The following is a 22884-nucleotide window of genomic DNA, read 5'->3' on the forward strand; positions in this document are numbered from 1 at the left end:
TTGTAAATGCACAACAATAAAGCTACAACAGAGTGTTAAAAAATAAGTTTGCATTTTCTTGACCTTTGTAAGATACCTTTTGAACCCTGTAATGAGGAAGTCCATATAAAGGGAATCATTTTGATATTTTGTATGTTGGGCTCTTATAAAAATGTATATGTTAGCTTTTGTTGTCTCTTTAAAATCAGTTATTTTTTTTTAACTGTCTTAATGGCCTGGTATTTTTTAATATAGTGAAATTAGCCTCCCTTACCTGTAACCATTTTCTTCCCTTTTAAATTGCTGACCAGTATGGTTAACATTTTTTTTTTTTTTTTGACTTAAACAATGGAAATTTATTTTCTCAAGTTCTGGAGGCTAGAAGTCCAAGATCAGGATGTTAGCAGGTTTGGTTTTCTGAGGCCTCTCTTATTGGCTTGTAGGCGGCTGCTTTCTCACTCCATCCTCTTCTTTTTTCTTTTTTTTAAATTTTATTTTATTATGTTAATCACCATACATTACATCATTAGTTTTTGATGTAGTATGGTTAACATTTAATAGAAACGTGACTCTAATTTCTGTAAAGTGGTTGGACAAAATTCTAAGTCCTAGGAATATGATTTTTTGTTAATGACACCAAGTAGCTTTCTTGACTATTAACTTTGAATTTGATGGCAGCTCTTAATGTTTGTCAGACCCTGGAGATAGTAGTCAAACTGTAATTTCTGACAGCTGTACTTTCTTTTTTCCTCCATCTTAGCTTTTTTGTGGTTGAAGATCACATTTTACATACAACCCAGGGCTTAGTAAATAGAGCCTACATTGATGAACTCTGGGAAATGGCACTTTCAAAAACCATTGCAGCACTCCGCACCCACTCGGTACGTAAGAAGCCCCCGCGAGAAGTTCTCACTTATTGCTGATTATCTATATACTGGTCAGTGTTGTCCTGCGTTAAAAGTATGTATTGTGTGGAATCACCTACTTGGAGCTCTCTCTCTCAAAGACATATGGAAGTAGCCTCTTCAAATTGCCATCCTTTCTAACACTGAACACATTTTTGGATGCTCTCTGCAGTAAGAAATAAACAAAACAAAAACCCCAACAACTGACATTTATTGGAATCTTTTCTCTGTGTCGGGCGTTGGTGTGTGTACTTCATATATATTTCATAAGGTAGGTATTATTATTATATTTACCTTATGGTCTGGGGAACTGAGCCTCAGAGAAGTTAAGTAACCAGCCTAATGTTACACAGTAAATGGTAGAGCTTGGATTCGAATCCAGACATGTGACTCCGGAGCCCATATTCTCAGCCACTACTCTAAATTGCCTTCTATAATGCCAATTAATACTGACTTGGAGTTCATAGTTTTATTCTTATTTTTTTGGAAAAAAAATGCTATAACATATCAGTAAGTTACCTAATTATGAGTTCCCATGATTTTGATATATTTTATTAAAGCCTGAATTTTTGATGATAATTCACTTTATTTCAGATAGATAATATTGGCTCTGAATTAATCATTTGTTCAATATTTCTTTAACACATGTTGGCAATGGGAATGCAACGGTGAGCAAGATGGATGAAATCTTTGCTCTCAGAAAGTTATATTTTGGGGCGTCTGGGTGGCTCAGTCGTTAAGTGTCTGCCTTCAGCTTGGGTCATGGTCCCAGGGTCCTGGGATTGGGCCCCGCGTTGGGCTCCCTGCTCCGTGGGGAGCCTGCTTCTCCCTCTCCCACTCTCGCTGCTTGTGTTCCCTCTCCCACTGTGTCTCTCTCTTTCAAATAAATAAAATCTTTAAAAAAAAAAAGAAAGTTATATTTTGATTGGGGAGGTTCCCAATAAACAAATAAATAAGAGTATCAGATAGTGATAATACAATGCAATTAAAACGGCGATAGATTAGGGTGCCTGCTTTTGATTGGTTGATCAGAAGTGGCATTCTGAGATCAGAATATCAAGGAGTCACAATTTATGCAAAGATCAATTAAAAGGGAATTCTAGGTATAAGAGAGTAGTACAGGGGCTTTGGGGATACTTTTCTATCTGAACTGTTCGAGGAATGATAGTGAAGACTTAATAATAGAAGATAATTTAGCATCTAGAATATTTCAGTAAATGGCTCTCATATCGATCTAGTTGTGCCAGCTAGAAACTTAAGTTATCCACGATCCTTCAGCTTTCTTATCTCTTCATCAGCAAGTGTTCCAGAGTAAATGCCATGTGTAAAATCTGTAACTGATGGGATTGTAGCCGTTTTAGGGAATTGAAAAATGTTCAGAGTGGGTAGAACAGGGAACGTAGAAAGTTAGGCATGGTATGAAGTAAAAATAAAAAAGTAGATAGATGTCATATTATTTAAGACATATTTGATGCTTTAAGCACTGGGTTGAATGGAGTGTGTATGTGTTCAGTGTGGGGGTAGGGTAAATTAGAGTGAGAAGATCAGTTTTCCATTCTGGCTCAATTATGGATGAGTGATGGGAAAGGATGTGGGCAGAACAATTAATAGGATAGTTTAATATTCAGGCAAGAGGTGATGATAGCTGGACCAAGGGCAATAGTAGATATGGAGAGATGTGGATGAATTGGAGAGATTTTTAGGAGGTAAGATTAATTGTATTTTCTGATGGATTAGATATAAAAGGTAAGATTAAAAGCATATCGAGGTAATGCCTAAGTTTGTGGTTTCTTTCCCTTTGATGGTTTGGAGTGGGGAGGTCATCAGTGGCCTTTGAATATGATTACTTTGCCTTTGTGCCATCCAAGTAACAAGGTGTAGGAGTTTGGTTAATATATGCATTTGAAACCAAAGAGGATATGTCATTGAATACATTGCAAATGTTTTTCTCCTTTTATTTTTATTTATGGTTTCTTTTTTGGTATTTAGAAATGTTAAATGTTTGCCTCTTTATATATCTATCTTTTTTTTTAAAGGATTTTATTTATTTGAGAGAGAGAACGAGAGCGGGTTCATGAGCTGGGGGTGGGGGGTGCAGAGGGGGAGGAAGAAGCAGACTCCCCACTGAGCAGGGAGCCTGCCATGGGGCTTAATCCCAGGACCCTGAGATCATGATCTGAGCTGAAGGTAGACATTTAACCAGCTGAGCCACTCAGGCACCCCTATATATCTATCTTATTTTAAAATTTCTCTCACTGCTTATATGTGACCTAGGACTTCATCTGACATTTTTATCATTTTATTCTTTTGTCATAATAAAGTCTGGCAAATTTAAAAATATTTTTTAAAAGTTCCTGCCTGTTCCAAGACTAAAAAAAAGTCTTGTAACTATGTTATGGATTGATTTTTTTTTTTTTACACATTTATGTATATACTACCACTTGTTATTTATTTTTATTTAAAAAATGATTAAGGATCTCATTTTACTTTTTTGCAATAGTGTATCTATTGTCCTAGGATCATTTTTTTAATGTCTTACCTTCTCCCTTAGTATGATGTGTTTTTATATGTAAATATTTATTTTACAAAGGTAACATGTTTATTCTAAGATAGAAAATATTGATTGTTAATAGTAACAAATTGTGGCCATGATCCCTGGCATGATTATTATTAGCTTTCTTATATGTAAATTTAAAGATTCTTTTTCTTGTGTATGAAAACACAATATACAATATGTATTTTAAATAGAAACAAGTTGTGGTTTTCACTTTGTGTCTAATCAATCTGTATTAATTTTAATATTTACTTGCATAATATTCCATTGTAGTACTCTGTTGTTTAAAATAATTAATTCACTTTTTTAAAAAAGTTTTGGGGCCCTTTTTTTAAGCTATTTTAAAAACATTGCAGTGAATATTTTTATAAAAATGTTCTTGCACAATTGATTATATCTAGGATAAATTCTTAGATTTATCTAGGACAAATTAGTGAGTTAAAGGATCTGTACATTTCTTAGGCCCTGGATGCATATTGTAATTTGCTTTGCAAAAATATTTATCATTTAGTACTCTGAACATTGTCTTTTAGAATGCCTATTTCCCTATTCCTTTTACTTCACAGAAAGTTATGTTTAAAAACAAAAAATCATTCCTAATCTAATATGTCAGAAATTTTATCTTAATTTAACATGTTTTTCTTTGATTAATACTGATATTGAAACTCTCTTTAGATGTTTTTAGTTATTTGTATATCTTCTTAAAATTTCCTTTTCATATGCATTGCCTTTATATTTTAATAGTTTAAAAATATTTTATTATTTATTAATAAAACATGGATGCTAGCTTTTAATCTGAATGTTAATCTCTGGTCTAATATATAGGTTGCAAGTATTTTTTCATAGTTTCATGTGTCTCTAACTTTTCTTTTCCATGGCTTTACAGAAGTTTAAAATTTTTTGTAAATATAGTGATTTTTAACTCAACAACTTATGTCTTCCTTATTGCAAAGAATATATAATTATTTGTCTATATTTGATTTTAGTATTTCTGTACAGAGTTACTTTTTTATGTATACGTCACAGACATAAAAAGTTTATTTTAGTATAGGGTGTGAGGTTGGATTCTTTTTTTTTTTTAAGATTTTGTTTATTTATTTGATAGAGATAGAGCGTGCACACATGCACGCAAGTGGGAGGAGGGGCAGAGGGAGAGGGAGAGAATACCAAGCAGATTCCACACGGAGCCTGGAGCCTGCCACTGGGCTCGATCTCATGACCCTGAGATCATGACCTGAGCCAAAACCAAGAGTTAGTGCTTAACCGACTGAGCCGACCAGGCACTCCTTGGATTCTGTCTTTATTTTTTATGACTCATCACTTCCAATAACATTACTGTGTTAATCTCTCATTTTATTCAGCTCAGATGGCCATAATGAAATGTCATAGACTTGGTACTCAAACAACAGAAATTTATTTTCTCACAGTTCTGGAGGCTGGAAGTCTGAGATCAGGGTGCCAGTAGGGTTGGTTTCTGGTGAGGGCTGTCTCTTGAATTGCAGGTGGCTGTGTCCTCACTGTGTCCTCACATGGCCTTTTCACAGTGTCACCTGCTTCTTTTATAAGGATACCGATTCCTTCAGATCAGGGCCCTTCCTCCTTTGACCTTAAATATCTCTCTAAGTTCCATCTCCAGGTATAGCTACACTGGGGGTTAGGGCTTTAACATAGGAATTTGGGGGAGACAAGAGTAATTGATGCCACAAATGTTAATACTGTTTCATGACACTATTTATTGTATTATATTACCCAGCAAAGCAAGCCAAAATAAGAGCAACCCAAACATCAAAACAAATCTCAAAAAGAAACACTATATCTGAATGATTGTTACTTGTTTATCAAAAATCTGTATGTCTTTCTAACATTCTGTGTTACATTTAAAACTACTCTTTCTCTGATTGAATTATTAGTAATTGCATAAATTAGAAACATTTTGAAAGCGATAATATTTCAGGTATCAATATGTATAGTATTCTCAATGCTGATTTCAAAACCTGAAAGAGATCTTACATGGTCCATCTCTCTTGGAATGCAAATTTAGCAGTATATTAAAATATAATTTGCTAATACAAAGGAAAGTTTGTATCAGGAATGATTCAATATTAGAAGATCTGCTAATATAGTTTTTAATAATATGATAAACATCATCTGATAATACTGAAAGGGTAATATGATAAACCGATCATCTGATAATACTGAAGGGGATAATACTGAAAGGGTACTCAAAATTATGGAACAATGGGGGCGCCTGGGTGGCTCAGTCTTTAAGTGTCTGCCTTCGGCTCAGGTCATGATCCCAGGGTCCTGGGATCGAGCCCCGCATCGGGCTCCCTGCTCCACGGGAAGCCTGCTTCTCCCTCTCCCACTCCCCCTGCTTGTGTTCCCTCTCTCGCTGTCCCTCTGTCAAATAAATAAATAAAATCTTTTAAAAAAATTATGGAACAATGTAATACTGTGTGGCAAAACCTCATGTTTTACAGATACTAAATATTGGATATTTTAGTTTGTTATGTGGTAGATAGAAGAGAGTATGTCGTGATAATGGTTTTATACACACCCATGCCATGTCCATACTCATCCCCCTCACATATTTTAAGTTTTTTTGAGTCAAAAGGGTATACTGAGTATACTTGTCTTCTAGTTCTGCTAACCAAACTCTTGTAACCCAATAACATGGGGAAAAACAAAATAGAAAGAAATTCTGCAAAGTACCGTCTGTAGGCCAGAAGTTTTGAAAAATTTCCTTGAACTTAGAAAACAAATGAAATTAGAAAATTAACTGAACCTGAGACAAGAAAATATTACATTAAATATGGCAGAGGGAGGTATTGTCAAAGTAGGAGATATTCTTCCAAATGGAATCTAGGAACTCTCTAAATTTAGAGTTAACAAATACAAGGAGCAGGAATGGGCCTAGGAGAAATCATAAAAGAAATTATTTTAGAAGTCTACTTTCCAAAAATCTTAGCCAGCCAGCTGCTTACCCAATTCCTTTGCCCAACCTTACCATCTATGTAAAGAGACAATAGTATGATCAGTAAAGTTCTCTCGTGCTACCTTTTGAAGGAAGTGATTCATCTGCGCCCCTCCTACGTCCTCCCCCCACTTACGAAGAGCCTGCAGTCACTTTCTTGGGAAACAGACTTACACTTACAGAGGAAAAACCCATGCAAGTTATCCATACTAATCAAATAATCAACCTAGTCCTTCATTTGAAAACATGAACAGTCAAGAGTCATAAAATATTTGAGGAAAAGCAGTTACATCAAATAGAAGATAACAGTAAACAAATAGAATAGCCATTCTTTAGCAAATACGAATAATTCATGGACTAGGAGAAAAATTTACAAAGTATAATAATCATTCCTGGTTTTAGGAATATAGGAGACTAGGTTATTCATATCAACCCTTCAGCTGGAAACTACTAAAAATGCTGCATTTTTGTATATATACCATATAAAATGTTCTGTAGTTCTCAAGTGCTTGGTAAGGATATTAAGGAATTACCAAGCCAAATCCAGGGAAGTTAAGAGTCTAGAGAGAGAAGCTAACCCCTTAAGCTTTCTTTGCCTTGAGGTCACTTGTTAGTTCAGACAATTTGAACTTTGATTTTGACAGCCTCTTGGGGCCACCCGTGATAGAAAGTGTATAATATGGTGTCTTCAAACCAAAGAGATGGAAAATGTGAAAGGAAAGTTAAGAAACATGGATGGATACCTGGTATTAATTTTTGATTATATCAAATAGAGATTTAGAAAGAGAGGATAGTCACAAAGGAGGGGACTTTAAAAATTAAAGAATTAAAAGAAGGAAATTTCCCTTCAATGAGGAAAGACTGGATTCCTATAGTTGGAAGGCTGTATTGAGTGTCAAGCTGGATAAAGGATGGAAGATAATTCTTTGACAGAAATTTCGCATTTTAGTTTGAGGGCAAAATAAAGCCTTTTTCAAATATATGAGGATTCAAAGTTTACTCTTTATTTTATTGGTATTTTATAAAAAATGAAAAATCCAGATTATAAGATGGGATAGGATTAAATAAAATGTGTGCAAAAAATGGGTAACACTCATAGATAAATCTAATTAGCTGATATTTGGTTATTTGTAAAGTTTAATGCTTTTAAGAATCTGTACAGAAGGAGACTTAATGTTTAAAAAATTTTTTTTAATGAAAATTCCGGATTATTTTCATGTAAACAGTGGGAAGAAAGTGTATAACTTATTTAATGACCACTGTAAGTTAATTAAAAACAACTATGATCCAATGAAAATCATGAAATAAGAAAGAAGAAATCATTGTAAATAGAAAACTGAAAATAAGATGGAATAGGTTCAACATGTCAGCAATCACAGGAAATGTCAAAGAGGTAGTTTTTGTTGTTTTTTTAAATTTTATTATGTTATGTTAGTCACCATACAATACATCATTGGTTTTTGATGTGGTGATCCACGATCCATTGTTTTTGTATAACACCCAGTGCTCCATGCAGTATGTGCCCTCCTCAATACCCATCACTGGGCTAACCAATTCCCCCTCTCCCCTCCCCTCTAAAACCCTGTTTGTTTCTCAGAGTCCATAGTCTCTCATGGTTCATCTCTCCCTCCAATTCCCCGCCCCCCCTCATTTTTCCCTTCCTTCTCCTAGTGTCCTCCATGCTATTCCTTTTGTTCCACAAATAATTGAAACCATATGATAATTGACTTTCTCTGCTTGACTATTTCACTTAGCATAATCTCCTCCAGTCCCATCCATGTTGATGTAAAAGTTGGGTATTCATCCTTTCTGATGGCTGAGTAATATTCCATTGTATATATGGACCACATCTTCTTTATTCATTCATCTGTTGAAGGGCATCTCGGCTCTTTCCACAGTTTGGCTATTGCGGACATTGCTGCTATGAACATTGGGGTGCATATGGCCCTTCTTTTCACTACATCTGTGTCTTTGGGGTAAATACCCAGTAGTGCAATTGCTGGGTCATAGGGTAGCTCTTTTTTTAAATTTTTGAGGCACCTCCACACTGTTTTCCAAAGTGGCTGTACCAACTTGCATTCCCACCAACAGTGTAAGAGGGTTCCCCTTTCTCCACAACCTCTCCAACATTTGTTGTTTCTTTCCCTGTCCATTTTTGCCATTCTAATTGGTGTAAGGTGGTATCTCAATGTGGTTTTGATTTGAATTTCCCTGATGGCTAATGATGATGAACATTTTTTCATGTGTCTGTCAGCCATTTGTATGTCTTCTTCAGAGAAGTGTCTTTTCATATCTTCTGTCCACTTTTTGACTTGATTATTTGTTTTTTGGGTTTTGAGTTTGAGAAGTTCTTTATAGATCTTGGATACCAGCCCTTTATCTGTGGTGTCATTTGCAAATATCATCTCCCATTCTGTGGGTTGCCTCAAAGAGGCAGTTTTATAGTTTGCTTACATTATGATGACCTAAAAAGAGTGAAAATAAAGTAAGAGGAGCAGAAATGGCAGTATTCTCCAAGGCAAATAGAACTATTAAATGGGAGAAGAAAGGCATATTTTGTATTATTCTAGTTTTAACCCACCAAAAAGACAAAAGCCTTTTTAAAAAATTTAAATTGAATTAGACGGGTTGCCTGGGTGGCTCAGATGGTTAAGCGTCTGCCTTCAGCTCGGGTCATAATCTCCAGGTCCTGGGATCGAGCCCCACGTCAGGCTCCCAGCTCAGCAGGGAGTCTGCTTCTCCCTCTCCCTCTCCCCCTGCTTGTGCTCTCTTGGTCTTTCTCTCTCAGATAAATAAAATCTTTAAAAAAAATAAATAAATTCAATTAGCGAACTGACAGTACATCATTAGTTTCAGAGGTAGTGTTCAGTAATTTATCAGTTTCGAGTAGCCTTTTTATAGAGGACAAGCAAGCATCAATATGTATAGAACAAGAGCTGTTAGTAATAAGAGATTGATGAACCGTACCATTGTGGGAGAATTCAACACACCTCTTTCAGAAATTGGGAGGTCCAGTAGAGAGGAAGGAACCAAACTGTAATCAGGAGACTGTGAATATCAAAATTCCACATTTTTCACATAGTGACGTATACATCTTTGAATCCTGCCCACAGAACCTATCTTGCATGTCATTTCAATTTTCAGTTTTATTGATAAGAGATTATATATGGACTTCGTTTGTAACTTTTCCTCTGTATTTATGTTTATTTTCCCTTTGTATTCCTTCTGTTCTTTACTTTTGTTTTCTCGTTTAATCAGGCTTGCCTGAGATTTGTCTGTTTTATTGATATTTTTAGTGAGCGTTTGGTTTCATTGATCAAATCTTTCATATCTTCTCTATGTAATTTTTGCTTATAATTTGATCAGAATTGATCTCTCATAGGCTTATGGTTTATTTTGGCTTTTTGAGCTAGCTTCATGGGTTGAGTGCTTAATTTATTTTCAGTCTTCTGTGTTTTCTGTTTGCCTCTAAAAATATAAATGTATTTTGAAATGGCTTTAGGCACATTGCATACGCTTTGATATCAAGTATTATATTGTTGTTCATTTTAAAATAATCTGCAATATCAATTTTGATTTCTTTTTTGACTGAAGAATTGTTTAGAAATATTTTTTTAAATTTTCAACTGTTAAAAATGTAGATCATGATATATTGGAGTCTCTACTCATCTCTTCCCTGCTAAATGTGTTGTCATTCTGAGCCAGGAAAGGGTTAGACCCTTTCTAGAGAGCCTTTACCACGTGAAGCATTAAGCAATGAATGAAGTCAAAATTTAGTTTTATTTTTAATAATTAAGATTTTTTTCCTCATTGTCTTTTATTTCCTTTAGTCTTACTGCTCTGATCCAAACCTCGTGTTAGATTTGAAGAACCTCATTGTGCTTTTTGCTGACACACTTCAGGTTTGTGACTTCTGTTTACATAGAGTTACCTAGATTAGTGTTCATCAGCTCTAGATCTTTTCCTTGTCTACCCAGCTTGAATAAATGCCTTTTAGTTTTTAGTTGTATTTCTTCTTTTCCTAGAGCTAGATCTTACCTTTTTATAAAGCATTTCCTGGTCATCACCTTGACCAGGTTATATTCTCATAAGTAGTTCCAGTCCCCTTTTTTTGCTCAGAGCCAAGTGAATTAATTGAACCACTCACTACCTTAGTTTTTTAAAATGTCTTTAATTCAGATACAATGCCTGAGTGATTTTGGAGTTTTTTAAAACTACTATCTTGAATAATGATTGTTGATTTGAACCACGAATCATATCCAATAAGATAGCATTAGAAGTGGTTAGCATTTCAAATTTATCTCCCTGTTCATGAAGTTTGCTAAGGGTACATGACGAGTTGCAGGGAGAACTTAGTGGACACTGTACCCAGTATATATTGATTTTAAATTTCATCTTTCTATTTTTTTTCTGCCTGGCTTAAATATTTTGGTATGTATCTTTTAATTTTTGAGAGATAAGCGCTAGACATTAGGTGGGAATGAAACATGCTGCTGTCATGCTTTCATTTAAATTGAATGATAATATATTTCAGTGCTTGATTTCTCTCATGTTGCTAATAAAAAAAATCACCCTATAAAATGAAGTTATTTTCTTATTTTGTTTCAGGTGTATGGTTTTCCTGTAAATCAGCTTTTTGACATGCTGTTAGAAATCAGAGATCAGTATAGTGAAACTCTGCTGAAGAAGTGGGCAGGTATCTTCAGGTGAGAAATTATCTGTAGTCCTGGGTGGTGTGTATGTGTACATGTGCGCATGTGTGCTAGTGTCTGTTCATGCATAAGGCTTCTCACATAAATAAGCAACAAGTATGTGTGGCTTATATATTCCAGCTGTGATCCAAGTTATGATTCAGAATTCAAGCAAATTGTAGAGATGTCCCAAATAAAGTTCCCAAGATATCTGATCTCAGTGTATTATGTCTACTGTGTGGAGAGTCCCCAGATCCCATTTTGGCCTTTTTTCCCATCTTGAATAAATGTTAGATACCTGAGTTCATACCATTCAGATCATTTTGTGTCTTCTTAATACATTTTTTGACTTTCTTTTTGAAGATCATGGCTAGTCTATAGTTCACTTATAGGGTAATAGCTTTGAGCCCTTTTGAATAATTTAGGAGTTTTGGAACCTTTTTTGAAGACTTACTCATGTGATTCCTCACATTCTTCCTTCTCGACATTTAGAGAGGAAACCTATTCCAATCCAGTGTTTGAAGTGTTTATTTAGATTTCATTTATTTATTTGTCAGAGAGAGAGAGCACAAGCAGGGGGAGCGGCAGGCAGAGGGAGAAGTAGGCTCCCCGCTGAGCAGGGAGCCTAGCGTGGGACTCGGTCCCGGGACTGTGGGATTGTGACCTGAGCCGAAGGGAGACGCTTAACCAACTGAGCCACCCAGGCGCCCCTGAAGTGTATTATTTAAATGGTTACTGCATCATGCATCGTGTATACAGTAATATGACAGTTACCCTGTTATACCTTGCACTGACAAATATCTACTTGGACTGTTTTCCTGGCACACAACCCTTGTCAGATCACTCGAGTTTCTTCTCCTTTTGAGCCTTTATTCTCTTATTTAAAGTGATCTTCTTGCTTTATTGCAAGACCCTATCCCCAGATCAGCTTACCCCGTTTTCAAGTTCTTCTAGCTTTAAGATCTTACATTTTTCCTTTAACCTTACTAATGGTACAGTTGTGTTTATGGGAGGATTATGTCTGTAAGAGCCTTGAAAATTAATAACATCGTATATCCATGGTCTTAAAGAGTGTCTGATCCGATCCCTTCAGTAAATTTGATTTTGATTTTGGTAGTATAGTATGCTTTTAGAGAGTTTCCAGTCTAGTTAAGGAGCCAGTTCCTATGGATGAAGTTCATCCTTAACACAGAACAGTAGATGAAGTATATGAATATAATTTGGATTTATTATAGAAGTTACTTTTCCCCATCTGCCAATTTTGAAAGTTAGAATAGAAGATCTATTACAGTATTAAAGAACATAATCAAATATATTTTCTTTAAAAACAAAGCAGAAAACCCCCAAATAAAACCTTTTTGCTTTTTTTCCAAGCACACAGTCTTTTGTTGTTTACTACTCGTTTGCCTTATGGCTTCTACATGTTGCAATGAAATTTTGTCTCATCTAAAAATGTCAAATACTATGAGACTATGTTTATAATTGTGTTCCCTTTGTTTCAGAGTGTAGTTTTCTTTTGGTCTTCTGTTAAAGATGTTTTTTCCTGAAATAGATAGCTTCACTGTAGAAGGAATAGGCTAGGGACTGGAAAACATTGTTTTGGTGGCTATATACATGCAACCATTTGAGTTTACCTGAAAACAACTTGTGATCACTACAGTGATTAACCAGCTCACCCTTCCTTTTCTTTCTAGAAACATACTTGATTCTGACAATTACAGTCCTATACCAGTAACAAGTGAAGAAATGTATAAAAAGGTGGTAGGACAGTTCCCATTCCAAGATACAGAGTTGGAAAAGGTAAGAGTACTTTAAAATAAAATTCTGTTTGCTTTGGCATCCTCTAAAAGTTTTCATTTTATCAGTTTCATTAAAGGCATTACCTCCAACAATGCATTAGACCTCTAGAACACCTTCAGAGAATGATTTTGGGGCTTTAGAAGAACAGAAGTTCCTGTTTTGGGAATCAGTAGAAGACCTGAGGGTCCTTTCACCTCTGAAGTGTTAGGAGTATTGCTGGGCATGTTCCAATGTTGTTTATACTTTGAAATACTTGCTTTTATTATAGTTTGAGGACATTTTCTCTGCAAACATACAGTAAAAATTATCCCATGCTCTATAATTCTATTGGTTTTGACAGTGTATTGAGTCATATATGTACTACCACAATAATGACACCAAAACAGTTCCATCATCCTCAAAAGTTCCCTCATGCTGCTCCTTTTTAATCAATTCCTCCCAGCCCTAACCCCCAGGCTTTGGCAACCAGTGTAGTTGCTATCCATCTACTTTTGCCTTTTCAAGAATGCCATATAAACGGAATCATACAGTAGGTAACCTTTTGAGGCTGGCTTCTTTCACTCAGCATGATGCTTTTGAGATTTGTCTAAGTTGGTGTATGTAGCAATAATTCATTTGTTTTTATTGCTGAATACTTACCACAGCCTTTTTTTGGGTCCCTCATGTGTTGAAAGACATTTGAATTATTATTTATTTAAATTTATATCTCATTCTTTTCAGCATCAGGAAACTTTTGGAAACACTTTCTTAAATTTGAGGTTGTTAATTCCTTTTGCATTTTAATTAATTTATAAGTATTGTCAACGTATGTTGGTTTGTGACTTGCTTTCATTCATTCTTGCATTTATAGCAACCATTTCCAAAAAAGTTTCCTTTCTCTGAATTTGTGCCAAAAGTTTACAACCAAATTAAAGAATTTATTTATGCCTGCCTGAAGTTTTCGGAAGATCTTCACCTAAGGTATGCTTTGAAACAGTGGAAATGTAACAGATGTTGAGATTGTGACTCTTAACGTGCATGAATATTCTGAAAACCTTTGCATAACCCCTTCAGCTCTGATTTTGAAAGTATTAATATTAGCCATTCACAGCATGGCATCTGCCATATTATAAAGTCATGGTAAAAGGGGAAGTTGGAAACTTGAAAATAATTTGTTTTTGTTTCTATTACTTTGCTTACTCTCTATTTTCATTGTAGATTTGCATTTCAACACTTTTTTTGTTAGTGAGAAGTCACTAGAAAACAGTATATTAATTTTTACTTACTAAAATTGATGAGATTTTAAGGCCACCAGGGGAGTAGCAAGTATAATCCCTTGGAAACATCCTTCTTTCCAAATACTCTCTGGACTTGTTGAAGGTATCCTCATCTCCTTTAAGATAAATTATTTGACTAATGTATACCAAGCCTATTTATGTCCCAGATACATCCTGCCTACTGGGAATGCAGAAGTAAAAGACACAGTTCTTTGCCCTCAGATATTGACAGTATGTACTGAGGATATTAGACATGAAAATATACCATGGCAAGTGCTGAAATATGGAGAGTTGACTTTCAAAACACCTAGACTACTTAGCTCATCTTAAAGAATTTAAGGGGAATAGTCATTATGATTGTTTTTCTAAAAGACAGTATTTTAGACAATCTTTTAGATTGTCTTTTCTAGAAGATTATTGTCTTTTCTAGAAGAACCCCCTCCTCTCAGTGAATGATACTACCATTCACCCAAGCCAGAAATCTAAGAATCATTTCAACTCCTTATTTTCTATTAACTATTTTTATTAAAAACAAAGTTTCAAGCATTGGTCTCTATTTTTGTAAACACTTTACAAATATATTAAAAACGTCTGTAAAACTGAAAATAGTACTAATCTATGAGGTACTAGAAAGTATATTCCATTTTTCAGAGGAAGAAAGTGAGCAGAGAGAGGTTTAGTAACGTTATCAAGATCACACAGGAGTGGTTTTTTAAAAAATTTTTTATTGTTATGTTAATCACCATACATTACATCATTAGATTTTGATGTAGTGTTCCATGATTCATTGTTTGTGCATAACACCCAGTGCTCCATGCAGAACGTGCCCTCTTTAATACCCATCACCAGGCTAACCCATCCTCCCACCCCCCTCCCCTCTAGAACCCTCAGTTTGTTTTCCAGAGTCCATAGTCTCTCATGGTTCGTCTCCCCCTCCAATTACCCCTCTTCATTCTTCCCCTCCTGCTATCTTCTTCTTTTTTTTTTTTCTTAACATATAATGTATTCTTTGTTTCAGAGGTACAGATCTGTGATTCAACAGTCTTGCACAATTCACAGTGCTCATCATAGCACATACCCTCCCCAGTGTCTATCACCCAGCCACCCCATCCCTCCCACCTCACCTCCCACTCCAGCAACCCTCGGTTTGTTTCCTGAGATTAAGAATTCCTCATATCAGTGAGGTCATATGATACATGTCTTTCTCTGATTGACTTATTTCACTCAGCATAAAACCCTCCAGTTCCATCCACGTCGTTGCAAATGGCAAGATCTCATCAGGAGTAAGTGTTTAAGCCAGAATTCAAATCTGGTCAGCATCAACTTCAACAAAAGGATTACTGCCATGTTTACAATTCTTACATGCATTGTCTCCGATGGTTGTCACAATGTTAAGTGTTAATTATTCCCATTTAACAAATGAAGGCAGTGCTCTTTTGTAAATTAGCCTCTCTAAACCTAATTGGTGACAAAATGGATTGTTGTGTTTTTTATTTGCAGCTCTTTTTTCTTTAAAGTTCTCTCTTCCCAGTGTGGCTTCTTTCATTCACATTGTAGTTATAATTGACTTGGGCCACTTAAATAGTCTCCTAATTATTCTGAAATGTCTAGCTTTGCTTTCCCAACCATCTGCCCTTTCTCCTCATTCTATTCTGTATGTTCCCTGGAGTAATTCTTCTAAAATAAAATCTTATCATTTAACTTTACTCTGCTCACCTTTCCAAGGATTTCTCATGGCCTACTGCATAAAATTCAAACTCCAGCCTGACACAGTTATCCATCTGCCTCCTCCCCCACTCCTTGACCTAGTCCCCCTTGTACCTTTCCAGGTTCATATCCCAGGCTAATTTCTGTGTCACTCCATGCTTCAGTCCTACCAACCTGTTTGCTGTTTTCTGATCCTAATATGCTTTTTTATACTGGGCTTTCCTCATGACTGTCTCTACCTGAAATTACCTTTTCCTTGTTAGTGCTTGTAACTAGCTTCTAACCATCCTTCCAGGTTCACTTTAAGCCTTTAATGAATGAAACCTTTCTGACCACTTCCATCCCTAATGGAGTTGATCTCCTGACTCCTTTGTGCTCTTTCTGTACTTCGTGAATGCTGTTATCAAAACTCCTCTTAGATTTTATTGCTGTACTTGTATCTTTGTGTTTCTGTATGTGCTAGCCTGCAGGCTCCTTTGTTTATTTATCTACTGGTTTATTCGTCTTACATTATAGGTACACTGTTATTTGTCAGATGATGCTTGGTAGTGAGGACATTAAGATGCTGAAAATATGTTCCCTGTCTTCAAGGAGTGTGTAATCTAACTGAGGAACTGAACAATTGGTGATAGTTGTGTTATGATGGAGAGACATAGCAGCAACATAGGAGCCAAAAATTGAGGCAAATTAAGGATGTTAGAAAAGGCCTCTTGAAAGGTAGAAACATTTAATGTTTTGTTCAGCACAACATCCCCTGCACCAGCTCAGTAAATTAAAAAAAAAAAAAAAAAAAGAATGAGTGAATGGAATGTATGGCATGCCACGCAACTCTGAAAGTAAACATAATTGGAAAATAGTTTGAGTCACTTGTTTGATAATCATTCTTACTAAGTAAAAAATGAACCATAGGGCTTGTACAGTTAATTTGTTCTTTTCTTTGAAAATGAGGTTGTTTTCATGGAAATGGTTGCGTGGAGATGAGCTTATCTTTGGAAGTTACAAACCAAAACTTTTTCTTACCCCTTGGGGCCCCCCTTCTCCACCACCGCCAAATGACTTAATAACCAAGAATGATCTCTAGGGTACTGTGAGGTATGTTACTATATAGAAAATATTACAAGTTCCTCACATTGTGACTCTTTCTATCCTGTGTTGGAGGAAAGGTAATATGGTAAAGGGATACTGTGAGTAAATTGTTCAGAAGTCTTTTTCTTGCTTGAATATATTGAGCTTTTGCCTGAAAACCCCATTATGTTTAACATTGACAAAAATAAGTATTCAATTTGGGAAGATTTTTCAGCTGCCTTTACTCTTTGGTTTACATTTACCTTATTTTCTAGGCTATATTTGCTTTATATATACCTGCAGTGACAGAGACCACTTTGACAATCATAGCTGTCATGGGGGGAGATTATAATTTGGGATATGAGAATAATATGTATAAAAACAATTAGTTCTCTTAAACACAAGACTCTTAAAATTGAAAAACTGCTGTATTGAGATTTTTATGAAGCTTTAAAGATAATTATTCTTGTAAATGAAACTCATATTTTTTTCCTTATAAGACTTTTCTCTTTTACCTTGGATAGAAGATGCTGAATAGCATTAGAAATATTGAAAAACAATGTATGAATTCAGAGGACACAGAACTCTTTCTGTTTGAAAGAAAATTCTTTTTTTTTTTTTTTTAAAGATAGCAAATAAATGCATGTCTTTGGTAAAATAATGTTGTAGCACTTACACTTGACTTAAAAAATAGGAATACACACACACACACACACGCACACATATACACACACAGTTTATTAAGTTATAAAATTGGATCTCTGTAAAGAATTTAGGAGACAGAGAATAGTTCAAAGAAGAAAAATTTGAAAGACTCAAAATTTTAACACATAGTAATAACCACTCTTTATACCTGGGAAATCTTTTTCTTTTAGTCTTTCTTCCATGTGAATCCTGTACATGCATAGGACTTTTTTTTTTTTTTTTTAAAGCAAATTACTGTGAGATATTTCTGCTTCTATTTACAATATAGAAGGCTGGAAAGAGTATTGTTTCCTCCCTAACAATGAAAAAAAGCACAAAACAAAACAGATAAACTACAAAATGAAATTTTTTCTGGAACCCATCAGAGAGCAGAAGGCACTTAGAAAAAAGAAGATGCTACATGCAGGTATAGTGAAAAGTATTATAGCAGACTTCTCAAAAATGGCAAGCCTGAGAGGATGGTGTGCCAGGCTTCAGGGACTCAGGACAAATCAAGCGAGAGTTCTATAGACAGCAAAGTAACTTCCAGAAACAAAGTAAATATTTTTTAGCCAAACGGAAGCTGATAATTCATTGCCAACGGACCTGTAGTCTTTCTGCAGACATGAAATAAATGGAAATTCTTTATATAGAAGGTATATATGGGATCTTCCCCTCCTTCCTTCCCTCCCTAGTTGTTTCTCGCTCTGTATCTCTGTGAGTGTGTGTGTGTAGTATTATAAGACATATTTATATTAATTTTGTCTTTTCTCCCTGTATAATTATCATTATCATTTTCTTTTTGTTATGTCATGTTTGTGTTTATGTTGAAATACTTTGTATTCTGTTAGTTATCAGATGTTCTTCATATCCCTCCCCCTTATAGTATCCATTAATGATTCTTGCCTGAATCAGTTTTTCACTTGGATAATTACTGGCTTATGGTTCTTAATTAACTTATGGTTTCTTAATTCCTTGTGTATTACTTGGAATTCTCTTTTAAGGAGTCCTTCCCCATCTGCTTCCTTGCTACCTATCTTCTATCTCCCTACCTGTTTATCATCTACCTATCATCAGATGAGATTCACAGATTCTTACTTAATTCACTTGGTTCATTACTATATTTATTTTGATGCTCAGACTGTCCCAGACTTAGGGCATGTGAACCATTTCAGACTAGCTCCTATGCCTTGTTGATGTATTCTTGTCACATTTTGGGACATTACTTAACCATGGTATCATTGATTTATCCAAGGAGCCCACTTCCTTTTAGTGTTGAGTGGTATCTTAAACATAAGATCTGGGCATGTGTCTTTATTTTAAAATGTGTCATTTTGAATCAACAAATAGTTGCATATTGTTTTTTTTTTTTTTAAAGATTTTTCATTTATTTATTTGAGAGAGATTGAGAGAGAGCGCAGGGGGACGGGCAGAGGGAGAGGGAGAAATGTGGGGCTCCATCTCAGGACTGTGAGCTCATGACCTGAGCCAAAGGCAGAAGCTTACTACTGAACCACCCAGGTGCCCCTGCATATTGGTTTTTTATGCAGTCTGCTTAGCTGGAGTGTTTATTCCATTACCTTAATGAATTTAGTGATATGGTCAACCTTAAGCCTGCCATCTTGCTATTGTTTTCCTATTTGTCTCATTCATTTTTGGCTCATTTTTTCCTGTTTTCCTTCCTTCTTCTTGATTAGGTTATTTTAGTATTATGACTTATTTTTCCTATTGGCTTTACTTGAATATAACTTCTTTTTTTTTTTTTTAATTGTTTGTGTGCTTGCTCTAGGGATTACAGTGTACAATGTTAACTTATCATAGTTTACCCTGAATGATATTATATCATTGTGCATGTAATTTAAGAATCTTCAACAGTATAAAGTAATTTATTTTCTCACTCCTTTTTTTTAGCATATATATTTTTAAGAATTTTATTTATTTATTTGACAGAGAGAGCCAGAGAGCACAAGTGGGGCAAATGGCAGAGGGAGAGGGAGAAGCAGGCTCCCAGAGCCTGATGTGGGGCTCGATCCCAGGCCCCTGGGATCATGACCTGAGCTGAAGGCAGACGCTTAACCGACTGAGCCACGCAGGCGCCCCTTCTCACTCCTTTTTTTGATGTTGTTGGTATATATTGCACATATACACCTCTTTTTAACTCTAAAATATGTTATTGTTTGTGCTTTTAACATTTAATAGTATTTTAAGGTTCAAGAAAAAAATTTATATTTATTTAATTTTGCGTAGCGTTGGTACACATACGTACCATTTTCAGGCCTTCTCATTCTTTTCTACATATCTAGGTAACCCTTTGGTATCATCTTCCTTTAGCATGAAAAATTTCTTTTAGCATTTCCTTTAGGGTTATATCTTCTGGTATTGGATTGTCTTAGCTTTAAAAAATATTTCTAAAATATTTAATTTTTTAAAATTTAAAAATTTTTTTTAGAGAGAGAGAGAGAGTGGTATGGGGGGAGGTACAGAGAGGGAGGGGGAGAGAGACTCTTAAGCAGGCTCCACCCCCAGCATGGAGCCTGACACAGGGCTCGATCCCAGGACCCTGAGATCACAATCTGAGGCAAAATCAAGAGTTGGACCCTTAACTGACTGAGCCACCCAGGCGCCCCTCTAAAATACTTTAATTTAAAAGTTATTCTAAAAGTATTTTTATCATCTCTGTTTTCAAAAATATATTTTCTAAGCCATAGAATTCTAGGTTGATAGTCTTCCCTTTCCCTACACTTTAAAGATTGTGTTCCACTGTCTGCTTCCATTGTTTTCTGAAGAGAAATAAACTATCATTCCTATTGTTCCTCTGAACTTAACTGTCTTTTTTCTATGGTTGTTTTTAAGATTTTCTTTTTGTCTTTGGACTTTACAATTTGACTGTGATATTCTTAAGTGTTGTTTTATTTATACTAATTTTGTGTGGAATGTACTAAACCTCATGGATCTGTGGGTTGAAATATTTTATCATGTTTAGAGATGATTTTGCTACTATTTCTTTAAATATGTCTTCTTTCTCATTCTTTTTTTCTTCTGCAACTCCTAGCTGGTTGATGGATCATTGAGATTTCATCATTACTTGAGTGAACTGAATGTCTCAGTTTTAGTTAGGTTCAAATTACTTCTGATTTCAAATGCTATTGCAGAAGTCTCTTTGTGCATAAGACCAACTCTGAAATTCCAAAGCTTTCATCCAGGAGCTTATCTCTAATCTTAACAGTATTTGAGCTGGGCTGTGTTTCAGCATTAGTTAGTTTTTTCTCTCTTTTGGATTGCATTTCAGTAGCCCTGAATCCAAAACCCCTTGCAGAATTTGCAAGATCTCTCTCTGATTTCTCACACTACCCTCACCATTTCTTATGGAGCATAACTCTTGTAGGGGAGAATTGTTGCATCAGTTAATTTATTTTTGTTTTGAGGCTCTCCCAGATTCCAAACTGTAATAGTAGCCCATACTGTTAAAGGTTTGGTCTATTTCTCTTCATCTCAGCAAAGCCTTTCAGCCTCTGACTGTTTTAGTCTTTTATCCCTTATCCATTTGTACCCAGATTAGGCAAATGCCCTCAGATATGGAAGTGACTGCTACCCTTTGCTCACCTTTCAAAGGCATGTCCCAGTGTGGTGTGCAGTTTTGTTCAGTTATACATTTGTGTGTGTGTGTGTGTGTTACACTTTGTTGACATTGAAGGAAAATATAGCTTTTAAGATTAGACCTAACTTTTTTGTTGTTATGAAAGTAATGGTGGTCTTTCTTGATCTTCTACATCATATCCAAATGTGGAACTTCTGCTAGATCTTCTTAAACCATAGTAGAGCTACATAATCAGTACTGGATGTCATGAGAGCGATTAATATCAGGAGCACCAGATTACTTTAGGCACCTGTGTTAATCACTTTTATAGCCACCTTTACTTATTTGTAGCTCATATTACAATTGACCTGATGTAATTATGAGTTTAATATATGAAGGCAGGAACCATGACTATTTTGTTCATTCACCATTTTGATCTCATTATTCCATCAACACAATTCCCAGCCCCTCATATATTTGTGGAATGAAGTATTTCAGTTCAGTAATAATTTTGGAAAGGTTAGCAGTAAGCTAGAGGGTATTGGTCAATTAAATGTATCTTTGTATGGACCCTGTGAAAATATTTTGATGTATCTTTTTTTCCTGATTTATGTCCTTGCATTCTGTAGTCTTATTTCTTTTTAGTATTTTTCTTTTTTCCACATAGCATGATAATGTAGCCTCCCTATATATTTAGAATTGTAAGATTTTTAATCTGACTATACTAAGCCTCTTATTTTCTTTTCTAGAAAGAGAAATCAATGAGATAAATTTTGTGACCATTGTCCACAAGTAATAAATATACAGAGAACTCACAAATCTCTATTTACAGTTATTTCTTGATGTTTATAATCTAGTATTTCTATTACAGTAACCTTATCATTGAAGAAATACTTGTCTTAAGAGGATGTCTTTTATAGAAAGCCATCTTGGGTGATGCTTTCAGGGGCTCATGAAGGATGTATAGGTCTAGAATTTAGTCTGTTGGTTACAGGACTATTGTCTTTTTTTAAACTTTGCATATAAAGATGGCTATTGAGGAGTGCCTGAGTGGCTCAGTCATTAAGCATCTGCCTTCGCCCTGCGTCAGGCTCCCTGCTCAGCGGGAAGCCTGCTTCTCCCTCTAACACTCCCCCTGCTTGTATTCCCTCTCTCTCTGTCAAATAAATGAATAAAAATCTTAAAAAAAATAACGATGGCTATTGAATAATTGTCTTTATGTTTTAAAGTATAGAAAATGTCATTATTGGGGCACCTGGCTGGTCAGTTGGTAGAGTATGCAACTCTTGATCTTGGGGTTGTGAGTTTGAGCCCTATTTTGGGGGTAGAGTTTACTTAAAACAACAACACATGATAAGGGCTTAATAATGTCCATTGGATTAAAAATGAGTGAATAAATTAAAAAAAGAGAAAATATCTTTATTGATCACTTTGAGGATAGTAAGAATTATAAGACATTTATGTATAATTAAACTGCTGGTCTGAAACACTTATTTTGGAATCAGAGCTAAATAGACATTATATGAAAGATGACAGTACAGGAGCAGAGATATCTTTTCTTAGGAGCCTTTACCAGCTAATGGTGCAGGAAGCCAATAGAGAGACCATGTTGGAAAATTATAAATATTAACAACCTATGAAGGAACTTGGAAGTATAGGAGAAATAATGGTTTCAGGATGAGAAATCATGCT

The 22884-nt window shown here is 35.3% G+C and overlaps 1 protein-coding gene across 3 annotated transcripts in view; it reads left to right on the forward strand.

Moving 5' to 3' along the window:
• EXOC6B (exocyst complex component 6B) overlaps nucleotides 1-22884 on the forward strand; it is a 607862-nt gene that overhangs the window by 297396 nt on the left and 287582 nt on the right. For all 3 annotated transcript variants that reach the window (XM_035001312.1, XM_035001314.1, XM_035001313.1), the window contains 5 exons: nucleotides 740-860; nucleotides 10243-10314; nucleotides 11021-11118; nucleotides 12798-12903; nucleotides 13754-13863. In XM_035001312.1, the coding sequence (XP_034857203.1) occupies nucleotides 740-860; nucleotides 10243-10314; nucleotides 11021-11118; nucleotides 12798-12903; nucleotides 13754-13863 (507 nt within the window). The remainder of the gene's footprint in view (nucleotides 1-739; nucleotides 861-10242; nucleotides 10315-11020; nucleotides 11119-12797; nucleotides 12904-13753; nucleotides 13864-22884) is intronic.

Source organism: Mirounga leonina, unplaced genomic scaffold (assembly GCF_011800145.1).
Source record: "Mirounga leonina isolate KUSES-001 unplaced genomic scaffold, KU_Mleo_1.0 Mir_125, whole genome shotgun sequence".
NCBI classification, from domain to species: Eukaryota; Metazoa; Chordata; class Mammalia; order Carnivora; family Phocidae; genus Mirounga; species Mirounga leonina.